We start from the raw sequence: 20,709 nt of genomic DNA, 5'->3' as shown, positions 1-20,709 counted from the left end.
ACAGCTTTAAAGGGCTGTTAAAAACGAGGCCTTCCTATGCAAAATCTTTGCATTCTAGTGGTTTTTGGTTTTCTTTAAGATTAGAAATTATTGCTGACACGACGATCTCACCTGAGAGCGGCACGTCAGAGCATTGAAGAGGTCAAAAAACACAAAGCACGTAAAAGTCATGGTTGTGGTCCGGGGGGTTATGCCACCTTTAGGATTCTGAAAGCACACACAGAGTTCCAGGGGTGAGTTAAGCCTTACAGCAATAAGTCCATGCAATAGATGAACTAAATATTCCCTGTAACGATCCCAGGCAGTTCAAAGTACAGTCAAGCAAAGGAATAAGTCTACTTCTAGCTAGTATAGGCAGCATTGATTTCTTCCTGCTAATTGCTGGGTTTATGATCTTATCAACCCTATTTTTAAGTGATATGGATTTTGAATGAAGCATATTCTAAACTGAATTATCTACACTGTTAGAGTACTAATAACTTTAACTAACCAAGATGTGTAGTATTTATGTGCTTGATGCTCTCTACGTCTGTGGAACTCTAGAGGCAAAAAGTACTTTGGGGTGTTGGAATCGTTTCAAATCTTAGTTTTCTCATTCTAGATAGGAAGGGCCAAATAAGAGGCAAGACAGGAAGGCAGAAACAGAGCAAGGACTCTGGTTTCCTAACACTCTGCCCTTACTAGTCCTTCCCCACTGGATGTATTTCAGGAAGTTAACGTGTACTGCCTTCAGAAATTGCCCTTCACTTCATTCTCCACCCTGATGAAAACAAGATACTATTGCAGATTTTCCTCACCTCCTTCCAGAAGACGAAGAGGGTTCCACTAATGATAATTAGAGCTGACATGAAGATTTTCAGGATCAGTGATTTGCTGAGTATAGTGTCCGTAATACATCGGGGTGGCTGTTTGATTGTATCCCTATCAACAGGTTCAACTCCCAAGCTGCCTCAAATAGAAGAGAAATGCTGCATTTAGTTAACACAGGTTGTCCTGAAATGATACTGCAGGTAAGAGAAGATGGATCTGGAAGATTAAATTCTTCTAAATAAAGCACGAGAGATGCCAGTATTCTGGCAATGTTACATAAGGCTGTATTATCTGTGAGAGCAAGATAAAGGCTCTTTTTTGTTTTGCAAAACAAACTGTTACAGTGACATAATATTAAACTATCATAGCGCATCATACCCATGTGTCATCATAGAGGGAAAGCTAGGGGTGAGATTTTGGCCAACATCCCTTCCATAATGAAGATGTTGTAATTAGCAGTTCAATGAGGTTCTTGTATCTTGTGATTTTGGTTCCACCCCAAAACAGGAAGATGTCAAACCTCAAGTACAGAAGTAGTAAATAGCCTTAGGAGGGACCAGAAGGGAACATAAGTACAGCTTGTCTTATTTAACAATCAAGTGATTGGCACACTGATAAGCAATCATAACAGCTTATGCTCCTAAGCCAACACAAGCTGGTACGTTGCTCATTTGTCTCCTTCATACCTTTGGGCTGGGGGCCCATCCATGATGATGTTGATCCATAAGATCTGCATAGCATTGAGTGGATTTGGTAGGTTGAGCACTGTTGACAGAGTAATTAGGCTCAAAGCTGAAATGCTCCTGCAAAGCACAAAAGAAGGTTTAGTCTGCATGGCCTTGCTTCCACTGCAGTTAAAGCAAACAAGAACTTACGTGCTCAGCTGGAACCGGACAAAGTTTTTTATGTTGTAAAATATTCCTTTTCCCTCTTCTATTGCATTCCTGGAAGAGGGGAGAATTTACTTAATAACTAACATTAACCGTGTTTCACACTGAGCCCTACCTATGACACCTTGAAGACAAGTTACCTTCTCTAGCTCTTATCCCAGCTGAAATAAAGACCTCAGCTAAGAAAGAGGAGAACAATGTATCTCCTCAGAGTGATTTTATCAGGACTAATCAATCTGAAAACTGTGGTTCATGTGGCCAGGTCTTGGTTCATAAAGCAGACATGTGACCTATTATATCCTCACTCTACTCTGCCTTCTGTGTCTGTTGTTAGAAACCAACAGAGTGTTGCAAATTATGCATCTTTCCTCTGAGCTTCTTGCACAAGGCAGAGGGAACAAGTTAAGATTACCCAGACTTGGAGGCACTTTTAAATCTCCAGGTAGCTACAGTAACTGAGGAGTCTCTATAGCTACAGCAACAAGAAGCCAGGGCCTTCAGCTGAAAGCTAGCTTTGTCACCACCACCTGAAACAAAAAAGTTATTGCAGTACATGCAACTGAAAGTGAGCCGGGCCCCACTGAGGAATTCATCTCCACTTACACGTCCTGAGTCTTGTGATTTTTCCAGGGCTAGTCACATAACAGCCTCACTGCAATGGATAGCCAGAAAGCATCTGAAGTAAGAAAGGGTCAGATACTAAGGAAGTCTCTGAACCTACATTACTGTTGAGAAGTCATCGTCCACAAGGATCATGTTGGCAGCCTCTTTGCTGACGTCTGTACCCGCCTGCCCCATGGCAATCCCAATATCGGCAGATTTAAGAGCCACAGCATCATTAACACCATCTCCTGTCATTGACACAATGGCACCAGCCCTCTGCAAAGCCTGTGGGGGAGAAGAGAGGAGAGATTCTGAAGCCAGGAGAAGTCCTGTTGGCAATCACAGGATGGGCACTGAACAGAACTGCGGCGCAGTTTTGAGCACGGACTGCTTGTTAATAACAAGCATAATGTTACTTGCATCTCTCAAGTGACCCAGGAGAGGTGTGCAGCAGAAACAACAATATTGTTATATTGTTGTAAGTAGACCCAGTGCTTTAGCTTTGGTTTTCTGGTCATCTAGTTGGAGCTGATCTTGTCCTGGGAGACCAGGTCATTGACAGAACTCCTGAGGCCCACCCCCTGCCTTATTTTTGCAAGGTATATGATGGATTTGAGAAGCTTTTAGTACCTTTATGATTTTTAGCTTATGCTTTGGACTTGTTCTAAAGAAAATGGAAATCTGAAAAACAAAAACACACGATGGTATGAGATGGATGCTAGTGGAGATGGAACAAAGCCTTGATGCTGTGTTCAAAACCATTACATTTTTGACAGTGGAGGAGAGTTCTGACTCTGCCACTTGATCCAGCTCTTCTCCAGACATGGCTTTCAATTTCCCATTGCAGAGACCAATATTCTGCCCTGCAAAGAAAAGCCCAGAATGAAGACCCACTCATCAGCTCTGGAAAAAGGAAACTATTTCCTGACTTGAGGAGCAGCAGCAGCAATTTAAGAGCTGGTGAAGGCAGTCAGCCTGGCAGTGTGGAAACAACACAGTACTCATGGCTGGAGCTGGTACTACATCCAGCCCTCTCTCCTCCCTGCTGCTTGCACAGTGTGCTTCTAAAGGCAGAAGGCAAAAATGGGAAGCACGGAGATGCTCACACTTAGAACGTAAGCAGAGTCCATAATCCCAGCAAGGCCATTTATCTCATTTAAGGGCACTAGATTGAGATTTTGCCATTTCTTGCTCTAAAACAGTACAATTTACAGGAATTTGGCCCATAGTGCACAGCTGTTTTACTGCATTTAGTATTTGTTTCATTGGAAAAGGCAGGAAGTCAGTGATATTTAGAGCCCCTATTACACAAACAAAAAGAACGATAAAGATGATCACTGATAGGTAATGTAACACAACACTGGACTGATCCAACAGAGTACAGGCCCACAGGAAGGAAACCAGGTTCATTACCTATAGCCACAGCAGTTTCCAGGGCATCTCCAGTTATCATCTTTACTGAGACACCGGACTCAACAAGGACTTGCACAGCTTCCTTCACTCCAGCCCTGGGGGGATCAATTATTCCAACCAGACCCAAAAAGGTCAGTTTGCCAAGCTCTGAACCTGAAGCCAAAGCGAGTACTGGAAACAGAGGAGGGAAAAAAAGAAGACAAAGCAAAATTACTTATAATTCATTTCTGTACGTTAAAATGAACATTTAGGGGAGATCTTAACTTTCCAGTTTTCCAACTGAAAAAGTCATTCAAGCCAGATATTTAGATCTTTTTGTATAGGAGGCTCAAAAAAGTAGCATAATAACACAGGTTTATCAGAATCAGAGCATTTCTGTTTCCAACATTTCCCTTACGATTTATTTCTAACTAATTTAAATGCCTACCAAGTCTTCCCTAAAAGCAAATGGATTGAGAGAGCAATATTACACCAGACACTATTGAAGTGTTATGTAAAACAATAGTGCCCCTGTGAAAACATAAGAGTTTGAGTTTTGGGGTTTTTTTTTTATATTTTAATCTACAGTTTGAGAAGTAAATCCAGTTAAACTAGTGAAACTTTCATCATATGAAGCAAGGCTCTGAGCACGTTGTTTCTGTTCTCATTGCCTAACCATATTGTCCAATTGGTCCTGAACAACTCCAGGGTACTTGGCCAGGCGTTCAGGGCAGCATTGCTCTGATGACTGAACCACAAGCTCACAGCAGCTGCCTCAGCTAATTGCTTTTCTTTTGGAGGGTGATTTGCCATTCACAAGCCAGATGTAGGTACTGCCATGCAAGCTCCATACACCAGTTACTAACCACAAGACATGGGACTGGAGAACACATACATGAACTACATCTTCCAGACCTCACTGCTAAGACACGTTCTCATTTACTTACATCCTGGGAACACGCACAGGAGACGAAATGTCTTTGTTACTGTGTGAAAGTCTAAGATATTACTGATGTATTTCCTTCATCGCTGACAGATCACCACATTTATAATAATTTCTCCAGCTCATGCACTGACATGAAGCCAGAATCAAAAGGAGATCGTTACGTTTGGTCCTAATAAAGAACTGAATTAAACATCAAATGAAAACGTCAGTGCCCAAATCCATGCTCTGATCCCCCTTCACAGTTGCTTTTTGTTGCTCTTGAAACAGCTCTTTAAAGCAAAACTTGGCAGAGCACTGACTAGATCAGGTGAAGCTTTTCAGTGCAACTTTCAGACTGTAACTCAGATGATCACAACGCTTCAGGGAAGAGAAACATTCTCTGGTACCAGTGCTTATTTTCAGCTCCTTTCAAGTTCACTAATTTAAATCCAGCAAGAGAAAGAAGGAAAAAAAAAAAAAAGGGAGAAAAGATTAATGGTAAGCAATAAACAGCAGACTAAAACCATTGCTGGACTCTGACATGTACTATGAAGAGATCATGCAAGTGATGCTAAGGGTTAAGCCTCTGCCCATCCTAACCAAAACAGAGCAGGAAGGTATCGGGGCATAGCAAGGGACACGGACAGCAAGGACTGACCCCGTAGACCTGAGGAGCCCATTCTTTTCTCTTCCTGCTGGTAGGAGGCTTTCTGTTGAGGTGTGAGCATTAATGAGATGCCACTGCTGTTATACATAGTGCAATATCGAATCACTTCTTCAAATGCTCCTTTCATGAAGTAAATATCTTCCTGATCCTTTAAAGGAAGAAGATAATGTATTTTATCAAAGGAAAACAAAAAGAGGACATTTAAAAAGTGCTGGCAATGCATAAAGCTTTTCATCTGACATAAAGAAAGTCCTTTTCTTTGCTCTCCTGCCTGTTTCGTAACATGCCCACCTGCACGTGTTATTTATAGGATGTGATGGCTTTGCTTGGGCCATTTTTCACACTCAGCCACCACAGACACAGCCTCATGAAACGGTATGAGTCGCTCACCCAGAGAACAGTATCAGCTAAGACAAGCTCCTTATGAAGCAGGGAGGGAAGAATGGCCAACGTTTTCTTCCAAACATCACATCTCCCCTCCCCTGCCAGTTTTCACCAACAGCTTTTGTTTTCCAGATCAAACCACTACACAAGAAGAATTCTCCTATTCGAGCACAGCACTACCAGCTAAAATTACACCCAAGTCAGGAATTCTGAGGTTTGCTCAGTTTTTTCTCCTGATACAGTTAACTTCTGAATGCACTGTTTGCTGAAGAGATACCGTTTCATGCCCATTGTTGAGGTGCACAATTAGAAACACGAAACCAGCCCACAGGACTGTTTGCTTTACCTGATTTTTCAGTGTGCATTTCACAGCCATCCATTTCTGTTCGGAGCTAAATGGAATTTCCTTCTTTCTTGCATAAATATCTTTTATGTCAGCTAATTCCATCTGAAGCACAGTAAAATAAGAAGAGCACTGTAATGCTGAACAACGCCAAAGCTTGTCTTTATTTTTTACTGCACAGCATACATCAAGAACTGACCATGTACTTCAAAGGCAGTTGTATTTCATAGAGCTCAAGAGAAAGCATGGGGAAGAACCTCTATTTCAAAAAGATCTTTTCCCTTTGGTGCCTGATATGGGATCAACTAACCCATAGTTCGAAGCTTTTGCAAGAAGCACTGGGCTCTGCAAGAGCACTAACCATAGAGCTGCACTGCCGTCCAGGCCCTCAGTGGGGCTTTGGATCAATTCTGTTAGAGTTGCAAGCTTTAACATTAGGAGCTAAACCAGATGTCTGCATTGCTTTGTCAGCCACCTGCTGTAACTTACAGCCCACCTGAGCTCAGAGGGCCACAAGTTGTGTCGGGCTGACCTAACGATTCCTTGAAGTGCTTATGGCCTTCTGTCTCTGAGTATGAGTACAGTATTCATTCAAAATTCTTATTTTATATCATCATGATCAGAAGAATGTAATCAGCTATCAGATGATCCAAACCCAGGGTGGCCCTGTGCTATGCTTTCTGGCATGGCCTGTTCTTGCTTGTTTTTCCACACTCATCTTCCTCCTGAACTCTTAACTGGAATCCAGAGGAAATGTAAACAGACATTTTGGTTTGAGCTCAGAAGAAATCTATGCAGAATAACTGTACTAATTAACCAAGCAAAGCAATTACTGCTGTTAGCACAGAAGCTCAGGGAAGGTGTTTGTCCATGACAAGAGACTTACATGGGAGAGGTGTACATCTACAACCCTGGGGAGAAGAGAAAAGGAAAGAAAGGATAAAAGCAGTCTGCGGACTTTAAAGAAGTCTGATCACTGCTGTCAGACTTAACACATCCAGCTTTCCTTTTTTTTTATTATTATTTTTTAAATTCTGGAATATTTTAAATCTCAACAACCTTACCTTCATTGCAAGAGCAAGGAGAGCTCCTTCCGTGGGCTGTCCTATCACACTGTTTTTCCTGATAACGGCATTATTGACCACACAGCCAGCCTAGAAAAGGGGAAGTATTCACATGGTTCATTTCTTCCACAACTAAATTAATAGCTTTTTCCATCTCTTTACATGAAATAGAGAGATTGGAGAATGAAAGCAACCACATCCCAAAAGATGTGCTACTCCCTGTAACTGCATCTCCTGAGATTAGTTCTCCTGCTTTCTAAACCTGCTTAATCCACGGAATGTGCCTTTTTGGGGCGTAAATTTTACATTTTGGATAAATTAACCTGAAGCAAAATACGATATGTATCAAACCAACTTCATAAGTCATGAAAACTCTGACCTTCCTACCATTGCTGCTAATGTGCAGTATGGGTACAGTAAAGCCTAACCTCCACTTGAGGCTCGAGCTCAGATCACTTCACTATTCAAACACTCCACCTCAGCCTACACTCAAATACCCAAGATTATATTTAATGCTAACATGAAATCCAGAGACCATTGCAGTGCATTTGCATACTGATTGCACAGCTGGCTGAAGTCTAGAGTCTGTCTACATTAAAAACCTGAACATGGTAATATTAATTGCTCTCTCCTCCGCCAGAACCACAGTTTGTTCCAAAACATCGATGACGCTCAACTTGATGACTCCTCCCCTACACATCTCGATTGCTGCCTTTCACCAATTAGCTTCAGGTTTCGTATCACGACTACTTGGAGAATTTCTCCCTGACTGCACTCACCAGGCAGTTTGCTTAAGTTACAGAAGAGGTGTTCTCACACCCTTTAATTGAAATGATCTGTGCTAATTAAAACCGAAAGCAAATAGGACAAGCTGACTCATAACTTATACTTACCTCCACTAGTTTCCCAACTGAGACATTGGAAAATTCTTTAAGAATTTCCTTTGATGGCAGAAGATAAACATTTCCTTCTCCACTGTAGCCCACCCCACTGACCTGAGGAAAGGAGGGAGAGAGAACAACTTTCTCAGTGCCACACAAGACCACACCATGTCTCCATGCAATGAGGTGCACTTGAGAAAGTTTCTGATTTTGAAGGGATGCTGGGACTTTTCTTTCTAGCTCAAGGCAACGCTGCAGGTAATGAATATATGTAAGAAAACATAAGGACAGAGCTTGTCTTCTGAACTCAAGTTCTGTAGAAGTGCCATGCAGCTCAGTCAAGAGATCTTGTTCTTTGGTCACAGTGGGTTCACTGGTATTGCTAAAGCCCTGATCATGCCTGCGTTTATCAACTCTGCAAGCAGGTAAATGAGCCAAGTATTAACTCACTCATAATAAATATTCCTATAATAGATAGACCCGCAAGGCTCAACAGCAGATTACAGTGTTTACCATCGCAGAGAACAACAGACGAAGTCAATTTGTTTATGGCATCTGAGTGGCTTTTGTACAGGCAGAGCTGGGGCTGCATGTCTCTCTAGCACCATGAAAGTCCCTTCTCTTTGACCAACCAGTGATGTGCAATGACATGCTTTTTTGGGGACTGACTCAAAGCTCCATATTTGGGCTTCACAGAACTAAAAGCAAGTCAGCCCCACTGAGCTTGAATAGGAAAGCCCATATCACATCACCACCTCTGTACCTCTGCCTGGAAGCCATCTGAAGTCATGAGCCGAGTCACTGTCATCTCATTGGCCGTCAGAGTGCCTGTCTTATCCGAGCAGATGACATTGCAGCAGCCTGGTGCAAGGAAGGTTTTAAATCAGAACTCATTAAGTTGTAAGGAAAAGATGAGAGGAAAGGAATTTCATTACACTTCATGGCATTGTGCAAGTAATTTGGTTGTGAGATGCAGTTGGAGACATTTGAGGATGCCTGCATTGTCTTGAGCATCAGGTCATGAGCAGCCAAAGAAGACCATGATCTCCAGGTGACCAGCATATCCAGGCACTGCACACCAACAGAACAGCTACTATTATGTTCGGAGAAGTAGTATCAAATTCTCACTCTGCCTCATGCTTCCTCAGATGGGCTGTTTAATTAACCTTTGCTTCCCTCTCTAAGTCAGGAACAGCACTTCCCCACCTCCCCAGAGGGTTGTGAGGCTAGCTGTGTCAAGAACTGCTGCAAAAAGCACTTTAAAATCCAGCTAAGAGTGGGAGCTGCCCCACTCATGCTTTGCTTTGTGACAATAAAGCACATTTATGCCAGGGCCCATTTACAGCAGAATACAGCAAAGGAGGGAATGAGAATACTTAACATCAGTCTGGCTATTTTCCATTCTCAGAAAGGGAAAAAAAAGATGACTTTAGCACAAAAGAGAATCAGACTTCAGCTCCCTTTGAAGTCTGAATATCTCCCCTGGCTCTGGAGGTGACCATACAGCTTAGCAAAGACTCACCAACGTGAGGATTTCTAGGTAAGAGCCTGGAGAGAATAAAACAGGTTGGGCTGTGAGTAAATTAACTGCAGTTTTGACTTGAGTAGCTTTTCTGTGCTATCACTTCTAATATTCCATTTTCAGTTAGTTACCGTTACAGAACCAGGTAAAGCTGGAGGATGATGGCCTCAAGTTGCACTAGGGGAGATTCAGGTTGGACAGTAGGAAAAATTTATTCTCAGAAAGAGTGGTCAGGCACTGGAATGGGCTGCCCAGGGAGGGGTGGAATCACCACTGGAGGTGTTCAAGGAACATTTAGATGTTGTACCGAGGGACATGGTTTAGCAGGGAAATACTAGTGGTAGGTGGATGGTTGGACTGGATAATCTTGGAGGCCTTTTCCAACCTTGGTGATTTTGTGATTATTTTTCTCCCTTTGAGAAGTTTACCAGACACTGTACAATTTATGTATGGAGAGTACAGCTTTTTCCACTTCTAGGTCACCCATCAGAGTACCTGGACATCTGGCAGTTATGCCTGTTTGGGCGCAGCCCTTCCAGAACAAAATTCCTACTGAGATAAGGCAGTCTCAGATGTCTTGGGTCAGGGCAGGTACAATAAAATCAGGGTGATAAGATTCCTTAACTGCAGAACAAACAAGGGCAGTTCAAACAATAGCAGCATTTCAAAGTCAGACAAATCTTAGCTGAAGATCCGGCTGCACAGCAGATATCTTCAACTACCTGGGCCTGGCTTGGCATTTGGTGCACGTTTTAATGAGTGGTCCTAAATGCACAATATTTCTTCCCCTTCATATAATTGCCATACTGACCAATGTCAGAATAGCAAAGCCTGGAATACGGTGACCTGGGGATGAGGGCCAGTTTGAAGATAAGAGGTGGTGAAGGAATACTTTCATAAGACTTTATTCTGTCCTGTGCTGTGAGAATGGGCTGGTTGCCTTATCAATATCCTCTTATCCCTACTTTCCACAGCTCTTCAGATACGAGGGAGATGGCTACATGGACTGCAGGAAAGCAGACAGTTTTGTCTATTCACCAGGCTCGACTTGAGGGGCTGAAAGGCTTTTTAGCCAGACAGCAAAGAAGTGGATGGCAGGGACCTGCAGGATGGTCCTGTGTAATGGGGGAAAAGGAGAAACCCAAAGGAGAAATCCAAAGGAGAAAGCCTTTCAACCCAAATAGAGCAGGCATGGCTGCAGAGGAGCATTGCTCCCCATGGGCCGCTGTCATGGGTTGGGTTGCAGCAGGAGGAAGATGCCACAGTAGATTTCTCTCTGCATCACTCCTAATAGACAACAGCACCTGATCACCTTACTGTCACTAAAGTAGAGAAAAAGGTGAGGAACATGGAGTAGCATTTAAATCTGAGTGGGTTGCTCAGGCCCAGTAAGCATATTCCAAGATAAAATACACATATTTCTATATTAGAATAATAATTTAAAAAGCAATTAAAGTAATAAAATAAAATGATAGAATAAAAATCAAACTGAGGCTCACTCGGCCTCAGTTGAATTTGAACGAATGACCAAAGCCCGTGGCTCTTTTGCAAACTCACCTAAGGTTTCTACAATGGGCAACTTCTTCACAATCACTCTTTTCTTGGCCATACGAAGAACACCCAGCACCAGTGTCACAGTGACCACGATGGGAAGGCCCTCTGGGATGGCAGCCACTGCCAGGCTGGGAACAACAGAGAGAAAATGGCTTCAATGTATGGGTCAGACTGCAAGTGCTGACCAACCATTCCAAAGGGACATCTATACGGGGTGAGTCTTCCTGCCTATATGGGCATCTCTGAGTGGAAGCGTGCACTGCTAACCACTGGGACTGCTGGGAAACAACAAAATAAAAAGCAGGATATCTATCCAGCCCTTCAACCTTTTTCTGGGTAATTTTGACACAGCGATCGCTTTTCTTCTTCGTGTCATTAAAGAGCATTAACTTCTGGTTCAGCAGGGATTTAGAGGTTGGATTTCATTCATTTAACTTTCTGAGGACGGAACATGAATACTCCATGACATCACATCTCATGTGATACCTACTAACTCCCATCCATACACAGCCCCACATCTCCTACATGTTGGGTACAAACTATGTCAGGAGAGAACGAGCTGCCCAGATATCTCTGTGCTGTGCACACTGAATGGAGCCAACATTAAAGCCCACAACAGCTGGCACACTAGGAAAAATAAGATGTTGGCCACATCTGTCCTTTAGCTATTTCCTTGAGTAACTGAGCACTTCCACATATATCTCCAAAGTGTAACCAAGGGTGACTTTCAATGCCATGGGCTGCTCCCCAGCATTCAGACCTAACTGCTTTTCTTTGCCGCCACATCTCATTCCCTGTTGCTCCGTTGTCCCCTCGACTGCAGTTTTGTTTTGATTTTTATTATTTTTTTTACTATTTCCATGGAAAGCTTTCCTAAAGGACTTGTTTGAGTCATGACAACATCAAACAATAGATTTTATGGGTGCTACTAAAAACACGTGGTTTATTATGTTTGATTAAGAGCTTGCACATGCATTTCATGTCCATAAAACGCACATTCCTATCATTATGCGTAAATCTAGAAAGAACAGCAAAGGCTAATATTTGCTGTTGTTACACTCCCATTAAATTCATAGTGGAGACAGAAAAGGGCATTCATGGCAGGATGAGCTGGGAAGTGCTGGTGAAGATTTTCAAAATACTCCATTCAGAGAAAATAAGGAAAAATATGTTTGAATGTGATTGATTTCCAAAAGACATCCATGCTTCTTTTTCTGTTAAACTCAACTGTAAAGCCAACATTAATCACAACAGTGCAGGATCAGCATGTACTTCTGAAGGGCCTTATGCAAGCTCTTTTGTGAGGTGTCCATTGTTTTGAACAGGAAACTCCCGGGGACATATTTCAGTACAAATCAAAGAGAAAGGAGCTTTCAAATCCTCACCTAACTCCAATGGTGAACATGCTGAGAAGATGCTTCCCTTGTAACCAGCCAATGAGCATTATTAAACCTGGTGGGGGGAAAGCATCGAATGAAAAACATTGATCAAAGTATATCTCTCCAATCTGCTTCAGCTGTACTTGGAGAAGGAATTATACAACGAAGCCCTCAGATCTCTCCTTCCCAGGAATCTCTGCTTACACCTCCCAAAATCCCAGTAATCCCCATCAGGTGCTTTTGAAAGCAGCAACCCTGGAGCACAGAGGGCTCTCCCAGCTCCACGCACAACTGTGAGCACTGTGTTCAACTCACCAATTATGCCAAAGGAAAAAAGGGTGAGTTGCTTCCCCAGTCTGTCCATGCTTTTTTGGAGAGGCGTTTTGGGAGTCTGGAAACATGAGAGAAGAGCTGTTTTTCATCGTGCATTATGAAAGATGAGAAGATGAAGGTAAGGCAGAATGATAGCCCCACACAGACCTGGCCATCATTACTGTGGCTCTTACAACTGCCCCATACTGTCCAGTGCTTACCCACTCCAAACCTAAGATCAAGAGTTGATTAGTTTCTAACACCTCATCTGTGTTTGGTTCAGAGATGCAGCCAGTGAGAACATGGCATGTGTAGAACTAACCATTTATATACCTAGAGGAAGTCGAGGAAAATAAAGAAAGAAAACCAACCAACCAAGAAGGCATATGGTTCAGGCATCTCTCAGTCAGGCAGGCATTCAATAGCAGAGACAGATCTAATGCATTAACCCCCAGCAGTGCTCCCTCTCACGATTTTCACTCAGCACATCCACCATTTCCAGAGTGACCCAGAGACTTCTTTACCTCTTCAGCTTGCATCATTTTGAACACCTCTCCAAACTGCGAGTTTTCACCTGTCCCAATAACTACGCCCTGAAAAGAGGGGAAAAAAAAGCAGATGAAAAATCTTATTTAAAAGATTCTGTGACTAACATCAGGGAAAAGACTGGGGGTGAGAGGACTCACTTTTCCCTTCCCATATCGCACCAGGGTCCCCATGAAAACAACATTGCTCAGTGTGGTTATATCTCCAGCTTCCAGTAACACACCATCAGTCTTGTTGCAAGGCTCAGCTTCTCCTGTAAAACTGGATTCATCCACCAGCAGATCTGTAACCTAAGTAAAAGCACACCATTTCTCACACTGGTAACACACCCTTTCAAAGCTGGCCCTTGTCCATGGAGCTGCATTTACCTCTATCAGCCTGAGGTCTGCGGGGACCCTATCACCAACAGAAAGATATATGATATCTCCAGGCACAAGCTCTCGAGCTAGAAGATGCTGCAGTTTTCCTTCCCTCAGGCTAGATTAGACAAATGGAAAAAGAAGAAAAGAAACCAGGCTGTGAGCTCATTATTCTTTCTGCAGGCTCAGGAATGACAGGCAGGAAAGCAGGAGCTCTGCCCAAAGGATCTTGCAGTGTAAATAACAAAATCTGCACTAACCATAGAATCATAGAATGGTTTGTGTTGGAAGAGACCTTAGAAATCATCTTGTTCCAACCCCTCTGCTATGGGCAAGGACACCTCCCATTAGACCATGAGAAGAAAGAGTTCCTTCCCTCTTGCTCTCAGTTTAAATTCTTAAACAGATGGGTACAGTATAGAATATTTACATGTCACCAATAAATGACACAAACAGCATTTATATAGTAAAAACCTTACAGACCCTCAGTTCCAACCCCCTGCCATGGGTATGGACACCTCTCTCCTAGAGCAGGTTGCTCAAAGCTGCATCCAGTGCAGCCTGGGATGGGCACCCACAGTTTTCTGGGCAGCCTGTACCAGTGCCTCATCACCCTCCTAGTGAAGAATTTCCTCCTAATTTATTTAAATCCACCCTTGTCTTGTCACTCCACTTCCTGACAAGCAGCCCCTCCCCAGCTCTCCTGGAAGTCCCATTTAGGTACTGGAATGCTGCAGTGCTGTCTCCCCAGAGCTTTCTCTTCTCCAGGCTGAACAACCCCAGCACTCTCAGCCCATCTTCATCTTCCAGACACTGCTTTCTCATTACACCAGCAATGACCTGCAGTCATACTCCTTGCCAGCCAGTTCTGCCCCCATAACCCACAGGACTCGCACCCCACCAGTCAGCTGTGCCTCACCAGTTGCACTCAGGGGGGACCAACTTGTTCAGTTCTTCCAGAGACTTTTCAGAACGATACTCCTTTTAAATCAGAAAGGAAAAGAAAGCCAAGTTAGGTGAGCGACCTGCTGGGGGCTGTGGGGCTGAGCCCTGCTCCACATACCTGGATGAAGGCCACGGTGACCACGATGAGCACAGCCTGAGGACAGAGAGGTGTTACAGGCACATTGACTTTGGGAAGCAAAGGGCCGGGGTACAGGAGATATGCACCTACCATGGTGATGCTTGCAGCATCCTCGTATTCCTTAGTGATGACGCTTACCAGAGCAGAAGCCAACAGCAAGAGAATGAGGGGATTTTTAAACTGGAAAAGGAAATGAAATGAATCAGAACATTACCATAGTCTGAGCTGGTCTCAGAGCTGTTCAGAAAGGGCTGGAGATGCTGTTTGGCTGCAGGAACCCTCCTGTACAGAGCGGGTGCAGTGCCTGTGGTCAGACTGGGGTCCCCTACATAGCACAGGGACCACCAGGATAAGGCTGAGGCTCTCACCAACACACACAGATGTCCCCTCTTTCCCCCATCCTAAACAGGCAAGGATTGCCTTTTCAGACACGTAGGGCAGGTCAGACTCTGAAATCTCCTTAGAGGCACAACAGGTGCAAACAAAACCTTTGATTGTCTTTTAGAATTTGATACTAGAACTCCTCTCTCTCCCTTCCCCCCCCCTTTTCTCCTCATCAATCTGCCAAGCTCTGCCCTGCCCACAGGAGCCAGCACTGTCAGGTGTTGCAAACCCCCCTCCCCCCCCCCCCCCGAAAATGGAAAACGTCACCAAAATCAGCAGCAGAATGGGGAAGCCACACACTGTGGGAGAGTTTCTCACTTTTTCCTTTGCTTTTAGGCATGGATTTTAAGGGCCCTGATCCTACATGCAAAAATATCCACTCCATTTAGCATGGGAACGGTGGAACTGAATGGCACTGAATAGTTTGTTTCATGTCCTCATAGGAGAAATAATTTAAGATAGTGAAGGAGGAGTAAAAGAAAAAACCCAACAACCCACCAACAACCAAATCAAACAACCCAGCATCTCACTTTTTATTGAGAATAAAAGAATCCTCAAAGAGATTTAGTGATGCTTACATCAAAGCAATAAAAGCGCATTGATCACGCAGTAAAAAGGATAATCCATGAAATAAAAAGAAAGCCTTCCAAAGCAAGGAAAATCTTCACTACCCAGCTAAAACAACACCAAAGGGAGCAAAGTAATAATAATAAAGATTAAGAAAATAGCCAAACAGTCACCTTGCTAGCTGAAAACAAACAAATAAGCAAATGAAACCTCTCTTCTTATTTGGTTAAAAACTCAAAGAACCATAGAATCACAGAATCACCAAGGTTGGAAAAGACCTCCAAGACCATCCAGCCCAACCATCCATCTACTGCCAACGTGACCCCACTACACCACATCCCTCAGTACCACATCTAAACGTTTCTTGACCACCTTCAGGGACAGCGACTCCACCACTCCCTGGGCAGGGAGGTGGTCTTTCAGAGAAAAAAAAAGTCTTCCTAGAAGAGATTTTCAATATATATGAGGGTATTTAAGAAAATTGAAGATAAGCTGGTTGGGGAAAATGAAGACAGCAGTTCTGCCCGACTCCTTGGGTACAGCTGGCTTTCCCAAACCTTCCCTGATTTTATCACTCACCTTAAAGAGAACAGATGCGCTCCAGAAACCAGTTCACTGAGCTATAACTTTTGATTTGTGGGCTGCGTGGAGATAAAAAGGTTTATTTTTATTTTAAGATGTTATCTCCAGGTGAAATGAACCCGCATCTGCGCCTCACAATGGCTTTACTGTGGGAATAGTTTCTGGATCTGGGGCACATCCTGTCCTAGGGCAGAATCCACGGAATACTTTAATATAGAGACTTGTTCGATCCTCCCCAGCTAGGGGCTGTCAGCAGGAACCAAGAACCCATGCCAAAAACACTTACCTGGTCCAGGTATTTCTTCCATATAGGCTCTGTGGCATCTACTGAAAATTCATTCCAGCCATGTTTTAACCTGCGCTGCAGCACGGAGAACTCAGAGAGCCCAGTCTGTAAATCAACCTAGCAGGACATCAAAGCAATACAACGTTACACGGTGTAGGATACTCACAGAAAACTGCTACAAATGCAGGTCTGAACAGCAGATTCTCACTCTGCCCAGAAGCAAAGCAACTCACTGGGAACCTCCCTCCTGTGTCTCAGCATCCCTCCGTCCATCTCACTGACCACATGCAGCAGCCACAACGCCAGGCATCACACCCAGCCCTGCCAGGGCCAACATCCCTGCTAGGGACAAACAACCCTAGCAGGGATGCTACTCAACAGCAGCAATGCTGTGGGCAGGGGATGGGGCAGAGCTGGGACATGGGATCAGGCTGTGAAGTCAGCTGAGGGTGATAAAACCAGGAATTTTGCCTCTGAAATTAAATCTGCTCTAAAAAGCAGGGAAAATATGTTGTGTGCACTCGCGTGATGATTTTTAAGGAGATGCTGATGATTGGGGTCAATAGCTGCACAGCCTGCAGTGTTGTGCTCATGAAAAGAGCTAAAACCCCTTACATTTAAGGCTTTGGCCAAGTCTTCTTTATGGCATTTACACGCATCTTTGGGTAGTAGAACTGTCACTTCCTTCTCCTGCTCAATGACTTTCAGCTCACACTCCTGGCTCTGCAGAAAGGAGATAAAGCACTTGTCAGATGAATGCCCCACCAGCAGAAACCACTTAGCATTTCTCTACTCCTCCCTCAACCCCCTTCTCTTATCCTGCCAGCCCCATGGCTCCACAGGTAGCAAAAACATGTCCCCATCACAGCACTTTATAACACTCCCTAATTAATCCTCAGACCCAAAGTCAGGTGCACCTCATTGCCCTACAGCCCCAGTGTTCACCCCAAGGCAGCTGGCAATGCTGGCTCTGTGCCTGCAGGCAGGAGACCCTTCCTGTGGGGGTGGGAGAGAGGACATTTGCTGTGGTGTCAGAATGACCAACAACGTTATTACACTCCATTCTGTTTGGTTATTAGGCTAAATGCCGATGGTTTTGCTCAGCCCTGTGTACATCCAATGGTCAGCTTATCTCCATTGCAATCCCCTCCAGCTGCTTGGCAGAGAGGGGTAGGCAGGGACTGGGAAAAGCTGAGTGGTTTGCTATCAAGCCCTCACAATGACTGAGGTGCTGCCTCGGTTGAAAGGCTGCCTGAACCTTCCCTGGGGTTGTAATCAGCTGGCAGAAAGCAACATGATTAGGAGCTGGATTGCCAAAAAATAAACACATGGCAGTGCTGTGGGAAGGAAAGCATGAGGGGCCCTGTTGTTTGCAGGGATCCTGCCCAAGATAAGCATTTTGCCATGCCACTGTTTCACTGTGTGTTCTATGCTCAGAGCAAGGAAAGCCTGGTTCTCCTTGTTAAAAACAAAACCAACCTGCCAGAGGGAAAAAAAGAATGGTAATGTTGAGCCAGGATGATTTCTGCCTCAACAGGAGGAAGCAGACCCCACCTCCACTGCCTCCAAGTGGGAGAAACCAGCCTCATCTTATGGTGCTCGTGGGTTAATGAAAGGTGTTGGAGGACGGGAAGCAGCACAGGCATGAGGCAATGTGCCTACAGTCCTACAGAGCTGGTGGGAACAGCCAGGTCTGCCAGGCCTGCACTATCGCTGCTATTTACCTTTGGGAAGGCGTGGAGGAGAGGAATGACGGAAGCACATGCGTGGATGTACGAGCACCACGGCTGCTGTGAATGAGGGCTTTAATGCTGTGAGCTAATCCATAGCGATCAGCCTGTGCCTGGCCATCAGCACGGCATGGCTTTTAGTCCCAGGACAGCTCCAGCGATGCACAAGTTGGGAGTATGTTCTGCATCGCTTTCTATTTACATTTTAAGCCAGATGTGGGCTATCAACATTAACAATTCACATTTTCAGCCCTTTATCCCTTACGCGTAACTCAAGCACAACAGAGTGACACCATACAGCTGGGCAGCAAGATACAACAAAACCAAAATCAGAATTCACCCATTGCTTTGCGAGCTCAGGGGATGCTGGGGGACTGCAGGGCTCTGTGGCAGAGCTGTGCAGCCGCCTTCCCCATCACCTCCATCCTTGGCCCCAAAACAACCCATCAACTGTAATGCAGCATGGGGCTCCTGGACCAGTTTGTACGTTGTAAATCTGGTCAAAAGTAGGCTAAGTCTAACAAGAGGTCCTTTAAAGCTTCAAGCAGAAGCCTTCTTCTTGTGTATTCTCCGTGCCTACTGAATGAAAGAAGCCCACCTCAGCCCTGAATGGAGGACAGGGCTGGGTAGTGTCTGTGCTCTGGGCTCTGGCTCCTGAGACTTGAGTGGATTCAGTGCTGTGAGGGAAAGGACAGAAAGGGTTCTGCTGATGCGATGTGCCTGGGGTGTCAGGGAAATGTGAGTCATTTGCCAGACTAAATCAGCCTGGGAATATGCTCCTGATACATCGAGTTGTTCAGGCCATGGCAGTTACTGGGATGCATACAAAATACAAATAATTGTTGGGTGAGCTGAAATAGAACAGCTTGGAAATTTTCTTTTTTGGGGTGTAATAACTGTGCCATTCATTACTCCAGTGGATTCATTACTGTTCGTTACTACTCAGGAATAGCAGTGACCCCACAGGCCTTGAAACGGCTTCTATTTGTGACAGCATTATTATAAGGTTTTCCGGTGTGCCCCTAAGTAACAGGAACATCTATGGAGGCCCTGGAACGAGACCCCTCCTGACATCCCCCAGCCTCTGCAGAGCTGTGCTGCAATGCCTGCCTTGTTTTCACCTGGAACGGGTCCTCCAAGGACCTGCCTGAAGCCGTTGGGCTTTCACACCTCTGCCTACTCACTGTGCCCACAGCAGAAACTCTGGTCACTGCTGCCATGCTATGAGCGTGTCACACTCTGCAGGACCAGAGCTATAATTCAAGCAGGGCGGACGTCCCGCACTAAGTATGTATCACTGTTTATTTTGGCACAGTGGCAGAACGAGCCGGCCTAATTGCCGGAGGCACCCTGACTGCACAGCGTTAGAAACCTCAGCCTCCCACTGAAACAGGACTGCAGACACTTCACAGCCTCAGCCGCATCACCCTCTCCTTGGGGTCTGGGGCTGTGCTGGAGGAGCGCGGAGCAGCAGCACCCACCGTGCTGCTATGGGGAAGAGCTCAATGCCTTGCACCGATCGGCCCCTCTGCTGGAAAGACAAGGCTCTGAAAGGCTCAGAGGATTAGCAGGAGTGATATCTGAGAACAGGCCTCAATCAGACGATCGCAGGAAAGAACCTGAGGATCTGGAAGTGTGTGCATGGTTTCGTCGGGACAGGACTAAGGGCGAACCCTGCACGCTGAGGATCGGGTTCATGTGGGAGGGCACCGCATCGCTCTGATGTGTGGGAGAGAAGTGTGTCTTGAGCAATGGAAATCCCTGCGCTGAGCAGATGTGGCAACGAAAGAATCCCAGCCTGCAAGTTGTAGTGGAGAAAAACCAACAGTAGCAACAGATGTGACACCTGAACCACCCACCGTGCTTTGACCCATCGGTGACGGTGGCGATAAGAGGTAGTAAAAAGCAGCATTCACACATTAGCATCTTTCAGGAAAAGCCAGCATTGCGGAGCAGGCTCCTCAGGCTGCGCCCTGCAGCCCAGCTCAGTGCAGCAATGCCCAGGAGCAGCGCAGGGAACCCCCGGGGTGGGCGCACTGCCCAGCAACCCGCAGGCCCTGAGCGGTGTGCCCCGCACGCATCCCACACAAACGAGCCCCCTCCTCACCCCGCTGCCTGGCAGACATTGTTACCCTCATCCCAGCTCACAGAGCACAGCCACAGCCACATCACACTCCCGTAGCACAGGGCAGACCGGCAGGCAGAGGCGACAGACTCGACCCCGAGCACACAAAGTATTTCGGCAGGTCCCGGCAAGGGCTTTGGGAACTCCTCACCTCCTCTTCCGGCTCGGTGCTCCCCAGGGGCTGATATTTCTGTGCAAAGCGAGCGGACAGCCGTTTGGGGAAGAGTTTGGCCAGCACTCCTTCCACCATCTTTGCCGGGGCGGTGGGAGCACCCGGTGCCACGGGCACTGCTTGGATTCCCCTGCAAGCACAGGGCTGT

The 20,709-nt window shown here is 45.3% G+C and overlaps 1 protein-coding gene across 2 annotated transcripts in view; it reads right to left on the bottom strand.

Moving 5' to 3' along the window:
- The window catches only part of ATP2C2 (ATPase secretory pathway Ca2+ transporting 2), a 23,615-nt gene extending 2,906 nt beyond the window's left edge, over positions 1-20,709 (bottom strand). For both annotated transcript variants that reach the window (XM_040707236.2, XM_040707237.2), the window contains exons 1-25: positions 20,541-20,709; positions 17,150-17,257; positions 16,535-16,651; positions 14,806-14,895; positions 14,695-14,730; positions 14,551-14,612; positions 13,641-13,749; positions 13,413-13,562; positions 13,251-13,319; positions 12,730-12,805; positions 12,421-12,487; positions 11,039-11,163; positions 8,723-8,820; positions 7,972-8,073; positions 7,079-7,168; positions 6,018-6,119; positions 5,279-5,435; positions 3,717-3,887; positions 3,069-3,166; positions 2,934-2,984; positions 2,422-2,588; positions 1,686-1,754; positions 1,497-1,613; positions 798-945; positions 112-207 (exon numbers count right to left, since the gene is read on the bottom strand). In XM_040707236.2, coding sequence (XP_040563170.1) covers positions 112-207; positions 798-945; positions 1,497-1,613; positions 1,686-1,754; positions 2,422-2,588; positions 2,934-2,984; positions 3,069-3,166; positions 3,717-3,887; positions 5,279-5,435; positions 6,018-6,119; positions 7,079-7,168; positions 7,972-8,073; positions 8,723-8,820; positions 11,039-11,163; positions 12,421-12,487; positions 12,730-12,805; positions 13,251-13,319; positions 13,413-13,562; positions 13,641-13,749; positions 14,551-14,612; positions 14,695-14,730; positions 14,806-14,895; positions 16,535-16,651; positions 17,150-17,257; positions 20,541-20,639 — 2,574 coding nt within the window. In that variant the 5' untranslated portion in view covers positions 20,640-20,709. The remainder of the gene's footprint in view (positions 1-111; positions 208-797; positions 946-1,496; positions 1,614-1,685; positions 1,755-2,421; positions 2,589-2,933; positions 2,985-3,068; positions 3,167-3,716; positions 3,888-5,278; positions 5,436-6,017; positions 6,120-7,078; positions 7,169-7,971; positions 8,074-8,722; positions 8,821-11,038; positions 11,164-12,420; positions 12,488-12,729; positions 12,806-13,250; positions 13,320-13,412; positions 13,563-13,640; positions 13,750-14,550; positions 14,613-14,694; positions 14,731-14,805; positions 14,896-16,534; positions 16,652-17,149; positions 17,258-20,540) is intronic.

The sequence above is a fragment of the Gallus gallus genome, chromosome 11, assembly GCF_016699485.2.
Source record: "Gallus gallus isolate bGalGal1 chromosome 11, bGalGal1.mat.broiler.GRCg7b, whole genome shotgun sequence".
Classification (NCBI taxonomy): Eukaryota; Metazoa; Chordata; class Aves; order Galliformes; family Phasianidae; genus Gallus; species Gallus gallus.
Note: the sequence above shows the minus strand (reverse complement) of the source record. Positions and strands in the feature narration are given on the sequence as shown.